Source organism: Papilio machaon, chromosome 13 (assembly GCF_912999745.1).
Source record: "Papilio machaon chromosome 13, ilPapMach1.1, whole genome shotgun sequence".
NCBI lineage: Eukaryota > Metazoa > Arthropoda > Insecta > Lepidoptera > Papilionidae > Papilio > Papilio machaon.
In genome coordinates, this window is record NC_059998.1 from 4,691,983 (window position 1) to 4,716,625 (window position 24,643).

Genomic DNA, 24,643 nt, shown 5'->3' on the forward strand with positions numbered 1-24,643 from the left:
AGAAAATTATTTAAATTGCCTAGCGATAACATTAATTCCTGAATCTTTATTGTTTGGCGTTATCATGATAGTAAAGTGAAGCATGAACTTTTCTCATATATATTGTTATATTTTATATTTATGGTTAGGGACAACTTTTATGTCTACCTAAACACATGATAAAATAATAACCTCTTAAAAAATCTTAATTTTAAAAATCCTGACCGAGGCTTTAATGTCAATGAAATAGCGCCATCTATTGGCTAAATTTTAATGCAAAGTATTGAAATTGTATTTTTTTTTAATTTGAACCAAATAAATTGATGTTATGTGTATATTATAATATCTTGTTTTAGAATATACTCAAAAACATTGAAAAGATGATTTAGCAATATGAAAAGAGTTATATCGCGATGGAGATTTGAATACGTTTTTTACTAAATTAGATTTTAATCTTTAACGTCCACTATGATTATGTGTATTTTGCGCCGATATAATCCTTTAACACTCCGGGGAAAAAGCCGAATCGAATTACCTCACTCGTCAAAATTCATTCCATCTTTTGTTTAGGCCTTCACAATGAAATTTACATACATAAAAATAACTTTTATACGGTCTTAAAACGTTAAAAAGGTGCTCTGAATACAATGTGCTAAATCCGTACATACAGATTGGTGCATATGAGTATCTCCTACGACATTGATGTTATTACTATTTTTTGCGGTGTAGCGCAATCTACCGGCCACAAGTAATATGTTAAAAAAAAGAAACAATGGACTTGCGATTATGGCTGATAGCAATTCTTCAGTGGAGCGGGAGTTAAAGCCGTGACCCGATTCGGGGAATACAATGAGCGAATGCATTTAGCGGCGGGTGCATCGACAATGGTCCGGCCTCGCACGTCGCGCTGCGCTGCCCACTGTACAAGGGCGCGGCCGTGTCACTCCGCCACGTGGACTGTGATAAATTGCACGTTGTAATACTTCCGTGAATTCAATACGAATCACACATGCATCGGAATGACGTCACTGTTTAACGTTAAACTTGCTAGTTTTTTTTTACAAGGATTTATACAAAGTAAGTCAAAGTATTGACGAAGTAATGTACTGCGAGTGATAAAAACATTTATAAAAAAGGTCAATAAACTTAAGAAGGTCATTAACAATAATACTAATAAAGACATTCAACTTGTTAAATACATTTGCGATGCATTTTTTATATCAAAAAGTGGCAAACGAGGAAACGGGCACCTGAATTCGCCGAAATAACGCGGCGACCGTTGCCCATAGACATCTGCAAATGCAGATGCGTTGCCTACCTCTAATAAACGAAGAAGGGGACCCACAGAAAGATTATATTTCCCCTTCCTACGCGTCCCCTCTTCCACCAAATTCACTTCCACTTCACATGCTTTCCTAATAAGAAAAGGGGGGGAAGAAAAAGAGGACTAAAACTAGGCATTGTTTTTAAAACAAATATTTTATTGCATCAACATATAGGTAGATACGAGTATAGTATTTTATTATCTGTGGCAAGTAAAAAAAAACTCAGTACTAATCTATTAATTTAATTGTTGTAATTTGTTTCAAGAAAATTTATTAGAAAGAAAGAAGAAAGCAAGAAAGAAAGAAAGTAAGAAAGAAAGAAAGATAGAAAGAAGTAAATAAAGAAAGAAATAACTTTTTGTGCCACACAAAAAAATGTAAAATCAACAATCATATTAGTTACATATTGAATCATAGTAGACTAGTATTATATTATTTATTAGTGTATAGTGTACTGCTTAATGTGTATATATAATGTGTATATACGAGTATAGATGTAATAAAGGAAGGGTCTGAAATTGGCCATCTATGATTCTAATTTTATAGTTTAATTTTGTATCCTCTTAGGTTGTTTGCATTAACATATTTGTTGATTTACTTTTAAGTTGGAATTGTATTTTGAAGTTGTAATGTGATTAATTATTGTGTTTTTATAATAGGTATATATTAGGTCCTTACATATGAAATTGGCGTTTTGTATGGGAGGAACAAAAAGTCGAATATTTTTTAATATAATATATTTAATTAATCAAAGTATGAACCATTATTTTCTATGCACTTTTGCCATCTCATAGGTAGTTCATTGATCCCTTTACTAAAAAAACCAGTCGGACGGGAATCAATAAAATCTTTGAAGGCGATTTGGACTGCCCCATCGGAGTTGAATTTTTTCCCTTGCAAGAAGTTATCCAAATTTCGAAAAAAATGGTAATCTGTTGGAGCAAGGTCCGGGGAGTACGGAGGATGTCTTAGACTTTCCAATTGAAGCTCTTCTAATTTAGTAGCCGTCTGTTGCGCAGTGTGTGGTCTAGCGTTGTCGTGAAGCAGCAGTGGCGTGGAGCGATTGACCAGCCTAGGTTGTTTAGCCGCTAGCTTTTCCATCATGGTTTGCAATTACTGACAATAGACATCAGCCGTAATAGTCTGGCCAGATTTGAGAAAACTGTAATGAACAATAGCGGCACTAGTCCACCAAACGCTTACAAGTAACTTTTTTGGGGTTAATTTTCGCTTGGGGCAGGATTTGGCTGGCTGGCCAGGATCCAACCATTGCGCTGAGCGCTTCCGATTATCGTAAAGAACCCATTTTTCATCACAGGTAATGATTCGGTTTAAAATACCTTCATTATTGTGCCGGTTTAGTAATGTAACGCAACAGTCGACGCGCGTTTGCCGGTTTGCTTCAGTCAATTCGTGAGGTACCCACCTTTCAAGCTTTTTAATCTTCCCAATTTGCTTCAAGTGAATTAAAACAGTTTTATCACTAACATCGCAGCCTGCAGCTAACTCGGACGTGGTTTGCGATGGATCCGCTTCCACAATAGCCTTCAACTCTTCATTATCAACTTGAGTCTCAGGCCGTCCACGGGGCTTGTTCTGCAGATCGAAATTTCCAGAACGAAAACGTTGGAACCAAAAACGAACTGTGTTTTCTTTTGCAACACGACCGCCATACACATCATTCACCCTTCGAGTCGTTTCCGCAGCACTAGTGCCACGGCGGAACTCGTACTCGTAAATAATGCGATATTTTAAGTTTTCCATTTTGTAAAATGAGTGACGCAAACAGAAAAAAACAGAAGAAAAAAAACAAATGAATGACGGTCATCGAACCACAAATACATGAGTCTATAGCTGTACAAATTTTAATTTGGAATTCCTTACCAAAGAGGAGAAATTCGTGATTAAAGTGGCCAATATGAAAAACGCCAATTTCATATGTAAGGACCTAATATTTAAACGCGCCAAACGTGTGCGCACAACGGAAGCCGCGGCGTCCAGGCGGAATACTCATTGCGTTACATACAGTACGTTCGGTGCTCGTGCGCCAAAAGAAAATGTTAATCCACCGGTTCATTAATTTTATGTTTGCAGCTAAGCCTTGGTTTTCTTCAGTCAATTTCTGACATGAACTAAAGACGCGCGATTTTTATGTTTTTGCAATAATTTTTGAGTGTTACGTTGTGCTAATGTAAATTTGGTAATTCTCATGTTTTAGTTTACCAAACTGTGTAAATAATGATTGCGAAGGTGCTAAACAGTGCTAAAATACGTGGTGCAGAAACTAGTCTTTACAAAATCCGTAGAAATCTTAGTGTAATTTAATAGAATACTGAACTCTAATGTGAACTTAGTGTTTAAATGAATTATTATTTTATTCAACAACATAGACGTTGAATGATTTTTGATGGTAACAGTTTTTACATTAAGCGATCATGGCGCCATCAAGCGGCGACCACGTGTACTCATGCATTACACGTCAAAGTCACCCGATCGAGAGACCTACGATTCTAACTTAAGCTACTCGGTAAGAGATGGCGCTGTTAAACCTAGTCGAGCTACGAAAACTACTTTGGTTATTAAAATATTTTTATTTGTTTTCATTACAGGCTGAACCTGGAGATGTAATTGCTACAACAAAAGAAGGTGGGTAGAATAGTTGAAATATATTATCTAGATGTTAGCATTGTTAGTCAAACTGCAAATAGACGAATAAAGACCTGTTGATTGAAAATTATTACATTATTAAAATCACAGGGACTAATGGCCAGAGTAAATTGTCTTTTAGAATTGTGACTAACTTAATTTAAAGCTCTGACTGGATCGGCTATAGTTTATTCTTGACTTACACCTTTTTTACGTTACATTGCAGAAGAATGGGTGACGCGCAAGACAAGCGAGGTGACGACGACGCGGCAGATTGCGACGCGGGTGAAGCGCGAACTGGTGCTGGAGGACGGTCGCATATTGCTCGACTCGGGACCAAAGATATCTACTTCCGTCAATGAGGATACACATACTACCAACTTTCAACAGACCGAGGTACGTTGGTTAGTTACAATCGCGATACCTACTGTCTCATTTACGTTATTTTTTGGTGTATTTTCAATTTCGTAATACTTGTTTAAAATCATGAAGTCATTAATCTCGTGTTTTAATGCAACTGTGAAATAAAATGGGATTTCACAATAAGTTTAAAGTCTGTAACTTAATTGATACGAGTACTTATGGTTAGCGGTACTTTTTAGTTTTTGACCGATAAAATCATATAGATATATCTGCTATAAGAATGTGCACAAACCGTGTGAAACAGCGAGTGAACAAAAAGGTTGTTTTTACCGCATTAGTGTCATCTGTGTATAGCGCTCTACTCACGAACTCTTCATGCTTAAAATCAGTTTTCGGCCGTGAGAGATGGAATCGTTTATGAGTCGCTTCATACGAGACCACGTACATTATATTGATACTTAGACGGCATTGTTTTCAGTTCAAACTTACATTACAGAAATGATTTAATTTATTAACGGCGGCTCAAAATTTGAATGTTGTACAAATATTAGCTCATTAGAACAAACTTCCTCCATTCATACATTGCAATATTAAATTCACTTCACAACTTCAATTGTATCCTATATTCTTTGGTTTAATATATTAAAAGAAGCAATCATAAGTTATCTATGTATTAATATTCAAAGTAAATAACATTAAATTATATCAATCTTTTAGCATCGAGTACCCGATGATCAAAATGGCGAAAAAGAAACGAAAACCAACGGCGGTGTACAGATCGAAGCGGCAGAGGGAGCCACCGAGTTACCGCAAGATGGTATGTGAATATAAACAGTCTTTTACACTCATGTCAGATCAAGAAAATAACGTAATACCGCGGTCCATCTCAAAATTGCCATTACAGCTGAAAAGCAGACATCTATATATTTTACATTATCATATAGACTATAAAAAATTATTATTTATTGTTATTTGCAGAACTCGCACCGAATACGACTGGTGAAGTAGCGCCATCTGGTGGCAAAGTGCTGGTTTCATCTCGCGTAGTCGCCAACCCGGAGGGCAAGGTGCGCGAGAGTCACGACCTGAAAGTGCTCACGAGAAACATCACTGAGCGTGTGCGAGAGACCGAGGAGCGGTTCCATCATGGCGACACTACACATGATGTGAGTAAAAAGTGCATTTTGTTGTATTCCTTTCGAAATGTAATGTAATATTGCTGTTGTTTAAAAAGTTTTTTAACTCTTTGAGAGTTCATTTTTAATGAAAATCTCTTCCCGTACAATACACAAATGAACAACATACCCTTTAGTATGCATTAAAAAGAAAAAAACAGTAAGTAAATAAAAATGTGGCTAGGAAATTCTTAATTTTTTGAACATTGTTTAATTACATAATTAATTTTAGACGTATCGAATCTTGTTACTCTCTTCGTAGCACGGGTCGAATAAAAAGCCATATGTCAATTAATTCAGCGATTCATAAATACTCTCGTAGACCACCTTTAACTTGATATTACGGAGCAATTTATGAACGCTTTTAGTGTCGTATAGAGTTCTATGATGACATTATCTGTAGCCATAAGATGCCGGCGCATTGATACAGTGTCAAGGTTTGATTTGATTCGGTTCACTCTACTGATACTGTGAGACAGCTACTAATGGAGTCATGGGAATATGCGCTTGCAAATAGTGAATAGTCTTAGTGGTTTTATTGCATAGGTTTAAATTGTTAACTGCTTTAAATAACATAATACCTTTTCATCAGGTGGGATCGTGATCAAGCGCTAGTTTATTAACAAAACAAACTATTTTATAGCATAGAACTAGGTCTAGGCTTGAATTGTATCTAGACCTATTTTACTGTGTGAAATTAAAGTTTCAATTCATAAATACATAATATTTTCTTCTGTTATAATCATCATCTCCTTGACCTTGTCCCACATACGTAGGGTCGGTGCAACAGGTTTCCGTCCTCCAAATGAATCTGTCTGCCGTCATCTCCATTGTCACCCCCTTCTTGATCATGTCATCTTTCACGCAATCCATCCATCTCTTCCTAGGCCTACCTCTACCGGTGTACCTCCTCACTCATACTTAACGTTCTCTTTACCGCATGCCGATACCACGCTAACCTTTTACTTCTCAATTTTTCATATTCATTAAAAAAATTGATTTATGTTATTTAATTTAATAATTTTGCCCTGTTAAAATCAGGGACAAATCTTAGCTGACTACTATAATTTTGTTTGAGAACAGGGTTGCAAATTGTATTTATTTAATTATATTACACGTATAAAGATAAAATAGTAGTTATATTAAACATATTTTCAACGCTCACAATAACTTCGCCGTCGGAGTTAACGAGACAAGTGAAAGTGTAATGTCGATAAAAAGCTAAATGCGCAGTAACCAATCGAAAATTCATATCGGTTTACAATTTAAATACTTTTTTCTCTTACTTACATTTTACATGTACTGTCTATTATTTATGCCTGCGAAAATTTAATTTTAAATATTTTTTTCCAAGATTAATGAATACAAAAAGTACCAAGAATAGTAATCCTATAAAACCACTAGACATTTTTAAATGGTGAAGTCCTATAATCGTTTTAGTTTAACTACGGAGCAGTGAAATATTCAGCGACGTTATATAAAGCTTAAATTGAACGTAGTGAAAAAAAGTAATTAACAAAATGTTTTGACATTTAATGAATTGAAAATTAATGAAAAAATAATTAATTTAATTCGATTAGGAAACATTGAAATCTGGGTTGAGTGAAGGTAAATTCTGTAAATTGTATAACGTTTTGAGCAGCGAAGTGATAGCATTTGTAATATAATGGTTATTGCGTGAGTTTCAATCCTATAGCGGAGGTCAATTCGGGTATTTGTCGAAGGCAAACCTGTTACAGCAGCCGACCGAAAGCCAACTAACGCATAACATATAGTGATGTAACTTGTTCTATAGATAACATAAATTAACAATCATAGGAATGAATACATACAATCATAGGAATCTTTTTGTTCTGTCATATTCGAAAATACTTTAGTTAATTTCATTATTTTTGAAAAGAAACGTTTTTTCATAAAAAAAATTAAGCCCAAACTTTAAGTTTTCAAAACCCTGTACGCCGACTTCCCGCGGTTGGGATAAGGCCAGGGAGACAATGATATTCGTCTCTCTGTGTATATCTACATACGTCAGTAATATTTCCAGCCTTTGTTTTCTACAACGAGTCAAATTCCGCCCTTTCTTACAAAATAACCAATTAGGTAGCAGTGATGCGCAAACGACAGCATAGTAGTAAAAACACGTATTTCTTGTAAAATTCGTATACCTCTAATCGACGTATTTTCATACAGATACATTTAAAAGCGTATTCCTATTGGTTATTTTTTCGTGGTCGTCTCAATATCTACGAAACGTTCAATGAATTGTCGCTTCTAAGGTGGAATACGGCCAGAATTTCCCGATAGTACAAACTATCAGAAGTAGCAAATTCATAATAAGTTTTGTTAATGTAAAAATGTTTACTAGTGATTACATTTCATTTTATATTCCGTCATTTTTAATTTCCTTTCCAAATCGTATATTTTCATAAATCTACATAAAATCTTGATGCAGGTGAAAAGAGAAAATAATAATTATACCATATTACGTAATTCGATTGGAGGCTGTTTAAATCAATTAAAAATGCTGATCAATTATAATTTAATACAGAAAAAGTATAGAAACTAGATAGTATTGGGTTATATAAGCTTACAAATCGTGGGTTTTGGCTGCAAAAACTCCTGGATCATCAAAAACATAAGGTCATCCCTCTCATTTATCTTTGAAATAAATAAAGAAATCAATTTGTTTCTTCGCTATGATAAATACAATTTTAATAGGAGGAGTCTTTTATACTGTTTTAATAGGAGTCTAACGAACAGGAAGACAAAATACCACGGGATATTTTTTTCTAATTGGTAGATTACTTACAAATTTCGTTAAGCAAGGCTCTGTCGAAGTAAGTAAATCTACATTCCTTTTAAATAAGAAGGTGGCTTAGGATGTTTTAACATGTTTTTTAAACGGATTTATAGTGAAATAACTTGTGATCACTCACATAAATCGATAGGGATTTTAATATTGTAATTTCTTCGTACGCCAAGTATCCACGGGCGCTGCGCCCACGTATCCATCTTAAAGTGCTTTATAGCACTTTGTACACATTCGATTAATGCTTTATAGACCTGGATATTTTCCAAGAAAGATTAGTTTAAAAAAATATACTCTATTTATTTTTAATTAAAATATTAATTACTAGCAGTTTCCCCCGACTTTGTTTGCGCTATTTTAAAATAAAACAAGTAATAAATATAGCCGATGTCACCCGGGTATGGTGCACCTTCCCAACGGTGAAAGAATTTTTCAAATCGGTTCGGTAGTTACGGATTCCATTCATTGCAAACAAATAAACAATTAAATTTTTCCTCTTTATAATATTAGTGTATAAATTTTTCAATGAATCGGGTACTTCATATACTGTAGAGTTACAAGTATTTTTATTCCGGCCCTGGAAATTTTTTCACTATTTGGTCAGACACTACGTCAATTTCTATTATTATAAAAAAGTAAAAAACTTGTATATTATTACGTGGTTACAACGCATGTTACGAACGTGTAAACGTCTATTGAAAAAAACTATAGCAATCGGAACTTTTTTATTCTGGAGCAATTTGTGCGAGCGTTGTAAGAAGTCGGTATCTGTAATTTGACCTCACGCGGGGCATTAGAATCCCGGAGTGCTTTCAACGCTCGCCTTCAAAACCACAGAGCCTTTAGCCGCAAGAACCACACCTCAAACTCCTTGCAAATCTAATATGGCATTATGAGTCATTGTCTTTTTGGGACTTTATAAATTAGCCAGTGAGCAATCATTCCTTTTTAAGAATCTTGTTTTGATTATTAAGGATCATGTAAAAAGTTTTTAAGTAATTTTATGTATTTTGTTTTCTCGTATATTGTATTAACACGGACAAAAATGAATCTTAATGTTTAATGACCATGTTTAGATTATAATAGCTTCATTTTTGGCAGACTTGCAAAATAGTGTACCTACGAACTTTTGTTAGTATATAATAATCATGAAACTGCCACAATATAACGTCATACAACCTAATAAATATACAAATTAATTAATTTAGTTTAATTTAGTCTATCAAAGTTGATAACATAGTCATTCTCAAAGTCAGTAGCGCAATGGGATAGTCACATTCGTCTATCTAGTCAGATGAGGGAGGAAAAGCGTGGTATGTGCTAAAGCAAAGCAAAACACGTTCAATCGCAATTCAGTATTGATAAATGTGTAACATTTAAAATAAAACTAGTGTGAGTTCGCTAACGAATCCAATTTACCACATCCATTGAGACGCAGGTCATTTGCTTCGTGATTATATTACAGAGGAGAGCGAAGGTAGCCGCGACTGCAATAATTTAAGATGTTTAGATACGATCTACAAGCCGCGTGTGGTGTGCTCAAGAATTCATGTGATCAGCTTTAGATCCAATCTTAGATATAGGCACAAGACAGGGGTTGTGAAACTTTGATACGAACCGCACAAAAGAATTCTGATTAACTCATGCTTTACGAGTTTCTAGAACTCATATATTATTTCTCTTTTTTTATAAAATCTGAAAATAATGCTGTTTATGCTGTTACGGTTTTACAATATAGTAGTTGGCATAAAAAAATTCTATCGTCCAATAATGTTAGTCTCAAGGATTTACGGAAATAAGTTCAAAAAGTAAATCCATTTATCAAAAAGGTTGAAAATCCCTGTTCTTGGATATGATGTTACGAAAAACTATCTGAAGCTTAGGGTCGAGCAACTGTCAATAATTATGAATATGTAAGCTCTTCGGTTGTTTGTTATATGCTTTTTGTGTCGTGATGCATAAAAGTGACATGACAGAAAATTTATAGACACATAGAACATTTAATGTTTTATAGTACCGGAAACGGAAGAAAAGGATGTAGGAAACACAACATTAATAGCTTATAGTAATAATAATTTGAAGATATTCTGTATTGGATAAATTAATATTTAATATTAATTTAATTTAATTTAATATTAATAAATAATATTTAATAATTTTTGATATTGTAAATTGTACGTACTTTTAGAATAACATTCTTATTCGATATTTATCAATCAGAAATCAATTGATCTCGATCATATTGAATAATAATTTCCTGACATGATATCCTGTTAAAGTATTAAACTATTTTATAATGAAATCGTTTAAAGATTTATTTTCTCAATCTACGTTTCGAAAATTAAATCAATTGAACAAGCAAATTAACCTGACAAATAAATTGCGCGGTAATTTATTACGATATATGTTGATGATAGTATTTACAAAAAAAAAAAACTCGAATCAACATCGTTTTCGGACAGACAGACAGAATCGTATGGACACACTAAATTGGACGTATCACGCAACCTGAGATTTAACGAATTTCTTTTTTTTGCTATTCCGGTTTCGTTTGTTATTAGAGAATACTTTTTTTTTAATATGATCTTTTTTTTTAATTTACAGCGTTGGTTACTAGTTGGACAGTCCTAACTTCTGTAGTATGAACTAAGACTGAAACTGAAACTTAGACGTTATTGAATGGAAGTGAATTACTCGTATTATCCTATACCTTAAATAAAATAAGTTAATGGTAATCAATTACGACAAATAAGGGATAACAACCGACTAATGTGACTTCTGTGCACCAATAATTACGTTCATTTGTAAGATGACATCACCAATTGTTTTGTTTCGAATTACTTTGAAGTTAACTTTAAAACTTGTTTTCAATGTCAAAAAGGACTTTTAAAACAAATTCGATACACTGATATGTAACTGGTTAGTCCTGTTTGACACAACTATCTATGAAGTGATTCGAATTTGTATATCCATACAGCCATCAGACTAGCAGACTTTTCGCATCACCGTACTGTGTTATCTTCGTCCTTGTCGGATTTTTCAAACTGGTACGACTTAGATTTGGTCAAGAAGCGAGCATACCACTTTCTTGAAGGCTGGTAACACGTCTGCAATTCCTCTGGTTTTGCGGTTGTTCATGGGGATAGATCACTTAATGTTAAGGATCCTGCCGCTTGATTTTCCCCTTATGACACAAAATCACATTTTAATACGACGATTTTTGTTATAATATTAACTACTTTTGAGAGAATTTGATTGGACTCTATATCCTTGTTGTAGGAAGCTGAACAAATGAAGTGTCCCCTGTATAACACCTACAAGTGTCTAGTGGATAACGATTTATGATCATAAACAAGCATAAATCTTGTAGCGTATCGATAGCTATTTATAGCTCTATATTCAACATCATGAGTAATTCATCAAAGTTGATATATCCGATAATAGTCGGATAAGTCGATATAAGTCCATTCTTAGTCGTAGGTATACAAATACTTTGACGACTTTCATTCATAATAAGAGATGATTTATGGACTAGATCTAAATTTAAAGATCTGTATCACAAATCAAAAAAAAAAATTGTAGTATGCCGTGTAGTTAGAAATACTAGCTTATCTGTCTTCGGCATACAAATTAAATTCGTAATTAATGTTTCACAAACGCTTAACAGTAATCTTATGTGAACAAAATTCTCCAACTGAGTTTGTATTTATTTCGTTTTGTAACCAGTTATAATTCTGATCCCATTTACAGTCTTTAAGAATCTTAATACTGAAGAAGACAACTTTGTTATTTTCGCTTATTCTATCTTGGAACAAAATACAACTAAGGAAAGGTCTGAGTAAGCTTTTCTTTATCTGTTTGAAATGGTTAAGGTGAGGTTAATTCAATGTAGGCGGCGAGCAATTAACCAGCGAAGTAGACAATAAGCGCAGTCGACAATGGCCGACCCCGATGTGTCGTGGAAACTGTCACGGTAGTCCGCTTTCCATTGATATCACATCACTTTAATGCCTTTCTTATTTTTTTTAGTGAATGTATGAATCTTCACTAGCACCAATTTTGTTAGTCACCGAGTCAGTCATAACTTTTGGTTCAACTTTATCAAGGGAATTATGTATTTGCTGTTTTTATGTTCATGAGGTAGTTATGTCAAGTTTCCTTTTATTATTCACAGAGATGCATAAATTAATGTTAAAAATAACCTCAAATTAAAATAATTATTAAAAGATAGATTTAATTAAAAATTACCTCTGTTAGAGTTTAAGACGATTCCACGAAATACAGTCAGAATAAGAAACTATTGAGTCAGAATAAAAAGTTATAAATTTAAAATAATGAACCCAATGAAGTACATAAAAATATTACATTTAAAAAAAATCTGTTAGATATATGTAAATATTATTTTAATATATAAATAAAAATATATAAGGACGTAATTCAACACAAAGCATCATAAATAAACTCCTTAATTCACGGTTTTGTATCATTTGAGGGTAACGGCAAATGAGAAAAATCTTAATATTAATTAATCTAAGCAATAACGGTGAATTTTAACGAAGTTAGAGGCGGCAACAGTTCAGAGGTTAGATAAGACATCTTAATTTTCTACTGATTACGCTTCAAGTTCTTCGCAATCAGGCGATAGATGTACATTAACTCCTTTAAATTATTTTCTATTTTCTCAAATTTTTGTTCCTTCCAGAGATTTTTTAAAGTTTTAAATTTGTTTGTTCCCTTCTTGAATATTTGCATTAAGTACATTTATAGTGAATGAGGAATAATTAGTGCAATTTAAATACATTAAAATGTCCTAATTTACATTATATTTTATGAATACTTCTTAAACTAATTAGTTGTTGTCCTTGAAAAAATACAAAGGAAAATGGAAAAAAGAGGTAAAGGTAGCAAAAAAATCTAGAGTCATAGGCTCGCACCTGCCAATAGCCTGTCGAGATACGCCGTTTATATTTAGAAACCACTTTATTTAACTCACCGACGAGCTTAAAGCTTCTGATAAAAAGTTTAACTAAGTACTAACGTGGTGCATCGTTTATTAACAACCATTTACTTTTCACCATGATTGTATCAATCGACGGCGCGCAGCGGAGGAAAATTAAAAAAAAGAACATCGCCCGCAAATAGCGTTTAAAAAAGATAAAGTACGTTTAAGAATAAGTTTTAAAATTATATTTCAAAAAAAGAATTATCGCTACGACTTTGGTATGCGTTATCAGAGGCCTAAAGCTTATGGAGGAGATAGTATGAGGCCGCGTCATCGTGTTCAGTTGTCGACCGACCGGCGAGGGAATCGCTCGCTCGTGCGCGTTGAAGTCTTTTCTTAGACAGTGTAATCGAGCTTTTTTTTTAATTTGCTTACTTATAAACAGATTGTAATAGTAGTGATTGTGTTTTAGTGCTTCTTTTGTTTTTAAAGTGATCATTTCAAGTATCGGAAGGACATTGAAGACTATATTGTGTGGTATGTGAGGCAATTTTATATTACTTTTAAATTGCTACTTATTTCAACTTGTTTAACGGATGAACAGCTTGGATTTACACGTGCCGAGCAAGTAGCAACGGATGTTGGGGAAGTTTTGATGAATTAGTTTAATCCTGTTTTATAATATCTAACGTACATTTTGAACACGCAGTAATAATAGTAGATATTCCGGTTTATTGGCGATGGAACTTTTATTTCGACGATTAAACATTTTTAGAATAACCATTAGTATACTATCAAAATACGTTTTGTGACTAAGTATTTAGAGCAAGTTTTTTAAAGGAGACCGTGATTTCGAGATAAAAATTTACATTCAAAAATTATTTCTTAGCTATTATACGTGATGATACCTGCATTTTCGCTAAGAATTAACGTACAAAATAAAAATTACGTTAGGTTCCTTAAGTCACCTATCGAGCATACAGAATGGAATATTAATTAGCATTGCAGGGCAAAACCTTTTGCAAGGGACGGCTTTTGAAAGCAAACCGCTCGCGGCCGCTTTCTGGAATCTCGCAGCTCGTCCGACCGGCCGCGCCGGAGCGCGGGACGCGAGGGGTAGACAATCTCTGTCTTTAAATGTTACCTTTCTTGGTAGACATCCCGTATTTTGAAACCCTATGACAAGATTTAGTCATATAACAGGTTTATGATGATGTTGCTGGCTAAGATTATGTTAAGGTTTTGATTTTAAACTATTTTCACAAAATAACTATGAATACGGCCCTTGAAAATACATCTAGGTAGTCCGTCTATGAAAATTTAAATGTTAGAAGTATTTCAAATAAAGTTAACAACACAAGTAGGTAGTAGGTATATGAAAAAGTATCAAGTGTCATTAGGTGTATAATAACTGCAATATGAAAACCAAAACCTTGGAGTAGAGTAGTACTATATAGTTCAGATACCTGATATTGTACCGATAAATGCCATATAAATTTAAATGTTTCCATCGGAATTTAGAATGTTAAAATGTCAGCCAAATTGTTACCGGAAACGACAAAGTAGTTCACATTTTGAGTACAGAATATAAAAACAACACTTTTAAAATGTTTAATGCTGTAATTTTAAAATGTTGAAATGTTTTACTAAAGATAAATATGTTTTGTATATTTATTGACATTACCTAACCTTTTGCACTGAAGTAAAGATCAAGTCTTTTACTTTAATAGTCTAATGGTGTGTCCGACCCCTGACATTTTTTGTTTTTGAGTAATTATTTATGCAGACCTCTTTCTTCATACTCTTTTCATTTATCAGTTACTTTGCGATAGCAATTTTTTTCATACCATTTTCATGACTATAATTGATTATAATTTTAATTTGTATTTATTTAATAATTTTGTTAATTTTCACTTTTAATTTAATTTGTAATCTTAACTTTACTAACATAGTTATAAGTATTATTTTATTAACAATGTATGGACTTATAATGGTCTGAATTAAATGATTTTTTTTTTTTTTTATAATTACCTCAAGTAAGTTATTGTGAAGTTAAATTACTTAAGTCGATTAAAATATGACAAAACTGTAGCTATATACGATTAAGTATTATTTCATGAATCGTATTACCGTATATTATCTTTCTCTTATGAATATCCTCATCTCGTATTTCTAATTTCGAAAATTCTTCGAGTTATGCTCTTAGTGCAAGTTGAATGGCCAATGAATTAGAATGAAAGTGGCATATGTGTGTGTGTGTAACAATATTATTGTAAGTAATGCTGAAGGCGATTTCTCCGCTTTCTGTTCGTATGTGTTAAGTTATAATAATTTACAATATTCAATCTTGAATAAAACAATGCACGGATAAACATATAATTTTGATTTTATATGGCAAAACTGACTTTTCTATGACACGACGTTTCAAAGCTTTTAAGGATGATTAACTTGGTTGTTTTGTTTCATGATTTAATGAAAAATTTGAATAGAAACCTAAGTTGGTACATTTTTAACTGTTGATCTGATTTAAAATACAGAAACATTCTGCATTCTTTTTTCCACTATTTGTGAGATCGCAATGCATGTCTCCTTAGATATTTTTTAAATACTATATACTTACTGCCAGTTATGTTTAATAGTTTTAATATTTGTTATAACAATTTACCCGTCAGATGATCGAAACATAAAATCTAGTATCGATGCAGTTGCGGTGATAATGACCGGTGGTATAGCGGACGTTGCCGGCGTTACGTAAGCTCGGCAAAAACCAAACGGACACAAATAAACGCCTTCGATGCTAATGGAAACACTTCACTGGAATCGCACTCACTTTGCTTGAAAATAAAACCTATAGTTAGTACTAATTGCATGTCTTTCCCACGCACCAAACTGACTCAAAATATATATCACTATGTTGACAATATTACTTGCTAGTATGTTTATAATAATCACTGCCAACACTTTGTGACTACAGCTGTTATTAAATGGATTTAGAGTGAAAGTATTAAAATGTATCAATTTTATCTTTCACACAATCCGTCCACAACATAATTATCATATGAAATCCGTTAGACATAGAAGACAGGACTAAAATTATGATAAAGACCTAAATGGGGTCTCCATCATAACTTTTGTCCTATCTTTATCACCTTTGTAATAAATTTGAAAAAGAGGTAAATATCTTCTTAAAGTGTGAAAAATGTTTTATCATGCAAGATGCTTGTCTATCAAATTTATCGTTGCCTCAACTTGTTATGATAGACGATGTAATTTTTGTAACTGTTCAAAATATCCTAGAGCCGTGCTCTTCTCGTCTCATGTATGCACTTATCACTCTACGATCTCACGTGTGTGTAAATGAGCCTTAAATCAAGTTTATCCATTAAATTGCGATCGAAAGATTAAGAGGAAATAACGAGCTTTCTTGGTATTTTTAGTATTCGCAGTAATAGAGGTATTTTTATCCCGCGGTTGTAAATTAGATTTTTCAATTTACACCTGTTACATGTTAATGAGGTAGAAAGTACTTATTGCTCGTGGTTTAAGCATTTAAATTTAAAATTCAATGCAGTCTTCATTTGACTTATTGAAGTAAGGAATAATTGTAATGTTGTAGGAATGATGTAATGTTATAGTATAGTGAATTTTCTAACTCCTATTCAATTTATTTAACAAATATGTTGTAAACTGTTGTTTTCACAGTTAATATTAAGATCAACTTTTTAAAAAAGATTTTAAGATTAATTCGGGAAAACGTGCTAAGTTAACACAATCTGCGCGTTGTATGACATGGGTTATTGTGATGCGCGGACTGCGTGCGTACATTACCTCGTAATTGCTGAGCTTAGTTGCGGGCGACATTGGGTTAGATTGTATCTTTCTGATGTATCGGCCGATTTTGCCTGCAGCCGCTGCATATTGATGGGCCTGCCGCCGACTCGGCCGAGATTACGACGCACTTTATAATACAACATCGGTAATCTTGCCTCACTACATGCTTAAAATGACTTCTTTGTTGTTCACTGTTTTTTAGTTGCAGAATAATTTCTTTTTCTTTGTTTTTGAAAATCTTAACGTATTTTTAGGGTTGTCAGATGTTTTTGCTTGTAATTTCGTCGTTTGTTAATAATATGTACGCCAGAATTTTAGTAAAGTCTGAAGCATTTTTTCAAAGCTAGATAATTATAGGTAAGGGTAGGCCTGACAAAAGATGAGTGAATTGGGTAAAGGCTGACATACTTAAGAAAATACGATTGCAGTGACATATGATAGATCGATTTCACTCCACATAGAGTAGGATAAGGGCAGGAAGATGAACGTTGAAGGTTAAAACGCACACAGGCAACATAAACGGTGAATTGAAACATCATGGTGGACAGGTATATTATGTTAGCATAATGTAATCGTGCGTGAAAGCACTCGTGTTGATCACAATCAGCGTGGGTGTCGTGGCGGTCAGAGAATGAGATATTACAGCCGCTGAATAGTCGGAGGCATCATCCGTCAAATTATGCAACTATCTGCGCGGACGGCGGTCGATACGAACGTAAGAATTATTCTGAGCTGACTCACTTGTTTTAATAGTGGCTCGATGTCGGGATAACATTTAAACCAGAGACAGCAATGAGCTAAGATTTTATAAGCGAATAAAAATAAAATCTTGTATAGATGGACGTAGAGATTTTGACCTTGAATATTAAAATAAGCGAGATTGTTCGTTTTATTTCACTATTACTTTATTTTAAAAAATTAGAAAAATGTTGTATTATCGTTTAGGCTAAATATCTGTATGCAGAAGAAGCCTAAATAAAACAAAGTTAATTTACACTTTTGTACGATAAATATTTAAAAAACAATAATATTATCAACGCTAAAGTGGAATGAATTGACAATTTTACTTTTTTTATTGTGAACTTCTTTTAAAACATCAATACTGTAACATAAAAACGGTAAAGTGCACTAAATGAGCAAAAAAACTTTTAAAAAATGGTCAAAGTATAGCTTTCGAAACAATAGATGACGCAGCAAGATAGTGTTGCAAAATAAAAGGCACGGAGCGGCACCAGGGGGCACGGCGAAGCGCCAGCCACACTCGATTAGCCCCCGGAGCTCTGTACGATGAATCAAGTCTAACCAGATGTGTTTCTTACTCGCTTTTTTAAGATAATCGATTTATTCACACCTTACCGCTTTATCGCTTATGGCATATAATATATCTTGAATAGTATTAATATTTAAATTGTATTTATTTTGCCTTTAAACATTGTGATATTATGATATAAAGCAAGAAAGTGGAATATTTGAAAGTTGTGGAACATAAATTCTATGCATAGATTTATTATACATAAGAGAAGAATGGTTAATACTCGTAGAACTCCAACGATGCGCGACCCCAGATCGAATATACAAAACATGAGTATTAAGAAGTTTTGCAATAAATTTGATGTTATTCAAGTTTGGTTACGATTGAATTATAGTGATCTCAGACTATCACGGCTGTTCAGCGGAAAACTTTAGCTTATATTGAATAAGCGTACAATTTTTCCCAAAGATATATTTATTTCTTTATATCCAGCGAATTATTTATATGATACACATTTCATATTGATCTAAGTTATCTACTACAAAGAGGTTTGATTTCCCAAACTTTTTGGAGGAAGTAAGAAAAAATCACTGCAATCAATATCTACCTCGGCAGTTTCCTTTACCGAAGTCAAAATTATTTTACGGAAAATTTAATCGATGGGAAGAATTTTTGTTGGATTATTTTACCTGATTCAACCAACTGGTTCAAGTTGGGTGAGGTAATGTCGGCCTAATTTGAACGTTCTTACGAAATGTTTCTATTTTTCCATCTAAAGAGTTCTACCTTTTATGTTGAGCAATGAGTATTAGAAACTTTTTTTTTAATTCAAAGTTCATGTCGGCTTTTAAATAATATACGTACCGACCAGAGATATTCAAGTCGGCATTTTATATAAATACTTTGGTATTTAATGATTTGATTATTGAACTTCGGCAAAACAATTTATAAGGTTAATTGTAATAATTTCATATTATTTAAAACTGTTTTATCCCGTCCTATTTAAAAAAAAAAAATTGTGACAACCTTAAGTTTCAATAGAAAAGAATTGGTGTTCTTCAGTCTTACATCAAAACGTTCGGTTGCTAATTGAAATGTGAGCAAACGCAAGAATGGTACTAACTGACCGGTGAAAGTCGATTGCGTAACAACAATTTTAGGTATCGACTTTAAAATTAATCATATATCAGATTCATTCGACTATTTGCATAATGAATATCGATATTGTAATTTTACACAGGGTCAGTTTAATATGTCTATAAATTAATCCGTCATCGATTAGATTACAAAATTGTTAAGTGAAATGTCGATTTTTTTAATATGTTACGACACACTTTAGTGACTACACGTAATGACAAAATGTGTAAAATTAATTTATTGAGTACTAAATTATTACTTCCGAGTTTAGAAATTACCTTTAAAACCTGTCGAATAAATAATAATAAAAAAGTTGTTTTTTGTTGTAATTGAGAACAATTCCTTTTTATTATATTGAAATAATTAAACGGGACCGGGGTAGGGCATTACTCATAGTGCAGGAACACAGTGGTGTAGAATATATTGGGAGCCTTATTGGCTTGTAATAGCTTCCTTTTTTTAGCAATCACATAATAGGAATGGTAAAGCTAACACACACTATGTATGTATTCGGCAATGTGTAAGTATGCTTATTGCTTATGTGGAACGATTGACATAGTAAAATCAATTACAATTTAGGTATAGAATCCATTTAAATATCGATGTTAATTCGCTTCAATTCTTTGGCGTAATAAAAAATTGCTTTCACACATTTTCGTACAATGATATTATATAAGGTATATAATATTTAACAATTGATTTTTTCGAAAAGAAATTACAACATTTTTAGGCTTGACTCCGCTCACTGACCGTGAAATACGTAACGGTTTTATAATCATTTTAGCAACAATGCATCTAATGGATGCAATTCGGCTATTTTGTTGTCGGCCCGTGCTAACTTTATTGTATCCGGGCATTTTAAGTGCTTGCATTACTCAAATTAAGTAATAACAAAAGGTCAATTAACTTTAAGAAAATATTTTTAAGAATAATTATACAATTCACAAGAAAAGGTGTTACTCTTTTTTGTGAAAAAAAACATGTTTTCTTCATATTATAATTTAGATACTAGCTGTCGCCCGCAACTCCGTCCACTCGGAATTAAAAGAATTAATTAGAAGCATATGTGTTCTTTCAGACTGCTCTACACCCATGCAAAATTTCAGCAAGACCCGTTTAGCCGTTCTGTAGATACCTTCAAACAAATATCCATCTAAACATTCGCATTTATAATATTAGAAGGATATTAAAAATTTATTAGTTACAAGTGTAAAAAATGAATAGCATGAAATGAAAATTCAATAATAAAATTATTGAGTTGGTATTGGAATTTATACAGTTGGTTCTTTTTCACATCAAATGTAAATTTATTAAAAATATTTTCAAATAAGGCTCAACACATCATCGAAAAAAAGACAATTCTGTGATATTTCTAGTCGGTGCAAATAAATAAAAATATATCAATCAAAATTGAATGAGGTTTTTTTATAATATAATCTTCAAATTCCTATAAGTGTACACAATCAATCGCGCGGCGGTGTATTGAGTTGTTGACCTGTAATCAACTGTAAAGCTAACTGTAATCAAACATTTAATTTGCTGGACCTTTGTATTCGGCATACACGTCTGGAATCGATCGCCAAATCGTCTTACGGTATCTGAGACGCAAAAATATATTCTAATAGCCACTTTTATTACACGTAATCACTTATGGAAATGCATACCTATATATACACACATTTTTTCATATGTAAGGCCTTATAAATCTATGGGTTATAAATTAATTAAACAGTTCATGCAATGGTGAATGTTATTCTGAATTTTAGTGCCAGATCCTAGCTTTTCTTAACCTTTAAGATTAAGAAAAGACAGTATAAAAGTTGCAAATTGTTTAGTGCTGGGTGTTTTAGGGTATACAAGATAGTTTTGTACCGGCGAATCTAATGAAAATGTCAATTATAATACAGATATAATCAAAGATTAAAGTTCGAGGTAAGCTTAGAGCACGGAGTTTCAGGGTCAGTTGTCTACAATAACCATGATATTTATCTGCATTTGCACCTGAGGTGTACATCTGTGACGCGAGCACATCTGCTAGTCGAACTACATCTCACAGCAAATGTGCTCGCGTCAGCAAATAACGCCTGTGATGGATTTGGTTAGTAACTACGTATCTTCAAAATGGCTTTCGGATTTAAATAACACATAGACTACTCACGAAGTTTTTTAGAAGTGGCGGGAAAATGTTAGTATTCTTGTAAAAAATTTACATGAGTCAAGTTACGTAAAAAGATTGTTATATGTAAAGTAATATGCCTGGAGCATAATAGTAATTTAGTTATCTAGGGACTGATGAAACGAAGTTCAAGTCTTGCTTGAGGCGTATTAGCGCGTTTAGCAGAGAACAGAGCGTGTCTTTCGTCTATTAGCTAGACAATTCGAAGTGAACTTGACAGGTCGGTTGGTGAGGAGCCTTGCGAAGGCGTTGCAATCAGGAAGCGAGTTGTCGCGCCTGCAGCAACAAGCCGCCGCCGCTCCTTGCCACTATAATGTTCCTCCTGATAAAATAGTTGATTGTTCGGCTAAAGGGGATAATTTTAATTAGCGAGATGTATTGTTCTGTTGAAATGCTTGGTACTAATTGGGAATACGTTAACTGTTGGAAAAAATAAGAAGACAATGAATTCATTGAGATGCACGATGGTTTAAACTCGATGAAATTTAAAAAAATAAAAATGAATTGTTATTTTGTAATAGTTTGAACTCTTTAGAGAAGATTACTTGTGATGTTTGTTTCAATTGCAGCTGTTAAGGTGAACGCTTGATCATTAATGGTATATTGTGTTAGAAAAACAATTTCTAATTATTTTTATTTGGGCGATTACCTGTAATAATAGAACGTAGATTAGAGATTTACGCAGAAGAGCGATTAATACTTCAAAGTAATGTGAAAACGCGATTAAAATAGACAAGCTAAATATAAAAAATGTTTTAAAGAGGATAGAAAGTACGTTTGACGATTCATTGATATCCGATGATTAACGTTACTTGCCCATCGAGTTGTAACTCGTTTTGAATGAGAGAAACCGTGTTATAGCTTTTACAGACGTTTAAGTTTTTACAGACAAAAAGTTAAAATTCTTTTTTACAGACTATAAATCTTAATAGCAAACAGATAATGTATTGATAAGAATTGTAAAGGCGGGAAGTTTATAGAAACAGAGTATTGTTAAATGAAACTTAAAGGATTGCCATAGTTACATTTCCTGTCTCGCACAGTCGAATGCTTTATGACTACAGAATTTAGGGTTCCATTATAATTGTCAACGTCCGTAATTAACAATAGGACTACGAATCTTTATTATGTAACTTTTTCTAGTTTCTTTTTGTAAGATAAATAAGGATTACGTTTTTTTCTCACCTAAAACTATTTATTAAAACCCTATGCAGTGCTAGTAATCTAATACTTATGTAGTACTAATTAGCAGTTAGCTATGGGTTTAAACTTTCACTTAAAATTCTTGCACTTTTACGACGATTCGAAGACTTTAATTAAAAGTATAATCGATGTTTTTCTATTATCCAATCTCAATAAAAGCTTAAGGATTTCAATCAACAAGGAAATTAAAGCAAAAGAAAAAAGAGTAGGGACTATTAAATCAATTAGAAATAGATTTCATCACAACCAAGTAATGAAATGGAAATAGTATGGTAGTAAAGTTGTTAAGATCTTATTTAACAACTTTACAATTATACAACTATATTTCAATTTAATTTCAATATGTAATTCATATATAATTTCATATTCATGTATTTTAATTTAAATTAATTTAACTTATTTACTTTTGTTTTATATTAATTTAAATTTAAAAATAATTCTTGATCCTACAGTCAAATTATTTTAAATAATTTTGTGAGACATAGTTGTATTTCCAAGGTTAATACTGTATTATAAATAAATAATAGGTAGTTGAATTTGTGTAATAGTTAATTATCGAGAGGTAGAATGTCTGACTATGTAGCTATTAATAATAATAAAATAACTGTCTACTATTAAACTCACAATAAGCCCATGCTATATTCAAGCGTGCAAATATTATTCCAACTAAATTCTACACTGCAAAAGCAGTTTATTTCCAATGTTTCTGTTAATCTGAAGTATAATATACAATTGTTACAATGAGCAGACAATTCACTGCATCTCATTCGGCTTGCATTAGCTTAAATCGCATTAAATTCCATTATACGCTTTGAATAGGTTTATTTACATAATACAATAATATTAAATTTTACTAAAACATTACGTGAACCCAGATTATATTAAGATACTCGGCAACTTAGTACAGTGGTTTGCCAGAATATTTAGATATTCTAAATTTAAATTCAAGTTTCGAATAAACGCAATCTTTTGTTTTAAAATCTTCGTAATTTAACTTAAGTAAACAGATCAGATAGCAAATAAAGTAGAATATATTATTCTTACACGCCGTTAAAGTTACCATTTCATAATTTGGTAACTTTGCAGGACAATTATGGAAACACATGTATTTATTTCGCTTGAAATTATTATCATAATTTTATTGTAATTGTTATATTATCAGATTATAATTAGCATAATCTGCACGGTAATAAATATTGTTTACGTGCTTGTGGGTGATATTTAACGCGTGGCGGCGCCGAAAGGGAGCGCTGTGTGGCTACTCTCTGGAAAATCGCTCGTATCGGTTACGACCTGATGGACAGATATCGTCGGCGTTAAAACGTTTACAATTAATTTACATGATAATAGAATTAAAAAAGTGTTCTTTCGAAACCCGCGTTAGTTTAGTAAAATACATTAATTTTGATATTTTGGTAAATTAAAAAAAATGTATGAAACTCGACTACAAAATATTTTAGGTTATCCGATTGACTTGATTGAGCTTTAAGAATGAATGAATTTCTGTTATTAATTGATACACAATTACATTGCTTCGCAGAAGCACAAAACTATTAAGATATTTTTAGTCGCACGGTATAATTTATCTAAGAAATATATGTGCTTGTGAAGGAACAGCAATAAATAAAAGCTCTTACTAGAATGAATATTAGAATAGACATGAACGTTGTAAACACGTAGTAAAACAGTCAAGAGCATTCATACAGAGAGACGACAGGTTACGATTATCATTGGCTTCCCATAACGCGGCATCACAATGTTAGTGGCAGACGCGCACAATGAAAGGTTAGCAACCTCGGGACGCG

General features: G+C 32.8%; 1 protein-coding gene across 2 annotated transcripts in view; it reads left to right on the forward strand.

Moving 5' to 3' along the window:
* LOC106717924 (serine/arginine repetitive matrix protein 1) overlaps window positions 1-24,643 on the forward strand; it is a 74,671-nt gene that overhangs the window by 24,866 nt on the left and 25,162 nt on the right. Inside the window, exons 1-5 of one of the 2 annotated variants that reach the window (XM_045680799.1) lie at window positions 3,399-3,831; window positions 3,914-3,950; window positions 4,177-4,346; window positions 5,031-5,130; window positions 5,292-5,479. In XM_045680799.1, the coding sequence (XP_045536755.1) occupies window positions 3,712-3,831; window positions 3,914-3,950; window positions 4,177-4,346; window positions 5,031-5,130; window positions 5,292-5,479 (615 nt within the window). In that variant the 5' untranslated portion in view covers window positions 3,399-3,711. Of the gene's footprint in view, window positions 1-3,398; window positions 3,832-3,913; window positions 3,951-4,176; window positions 4,347-5,030; window positions 5,131-5,291; window positions 5,480-24,643 lie in introns of those variants that run through there. The other variant, XM_014511891.2, reaches the window with a different exon arrangement.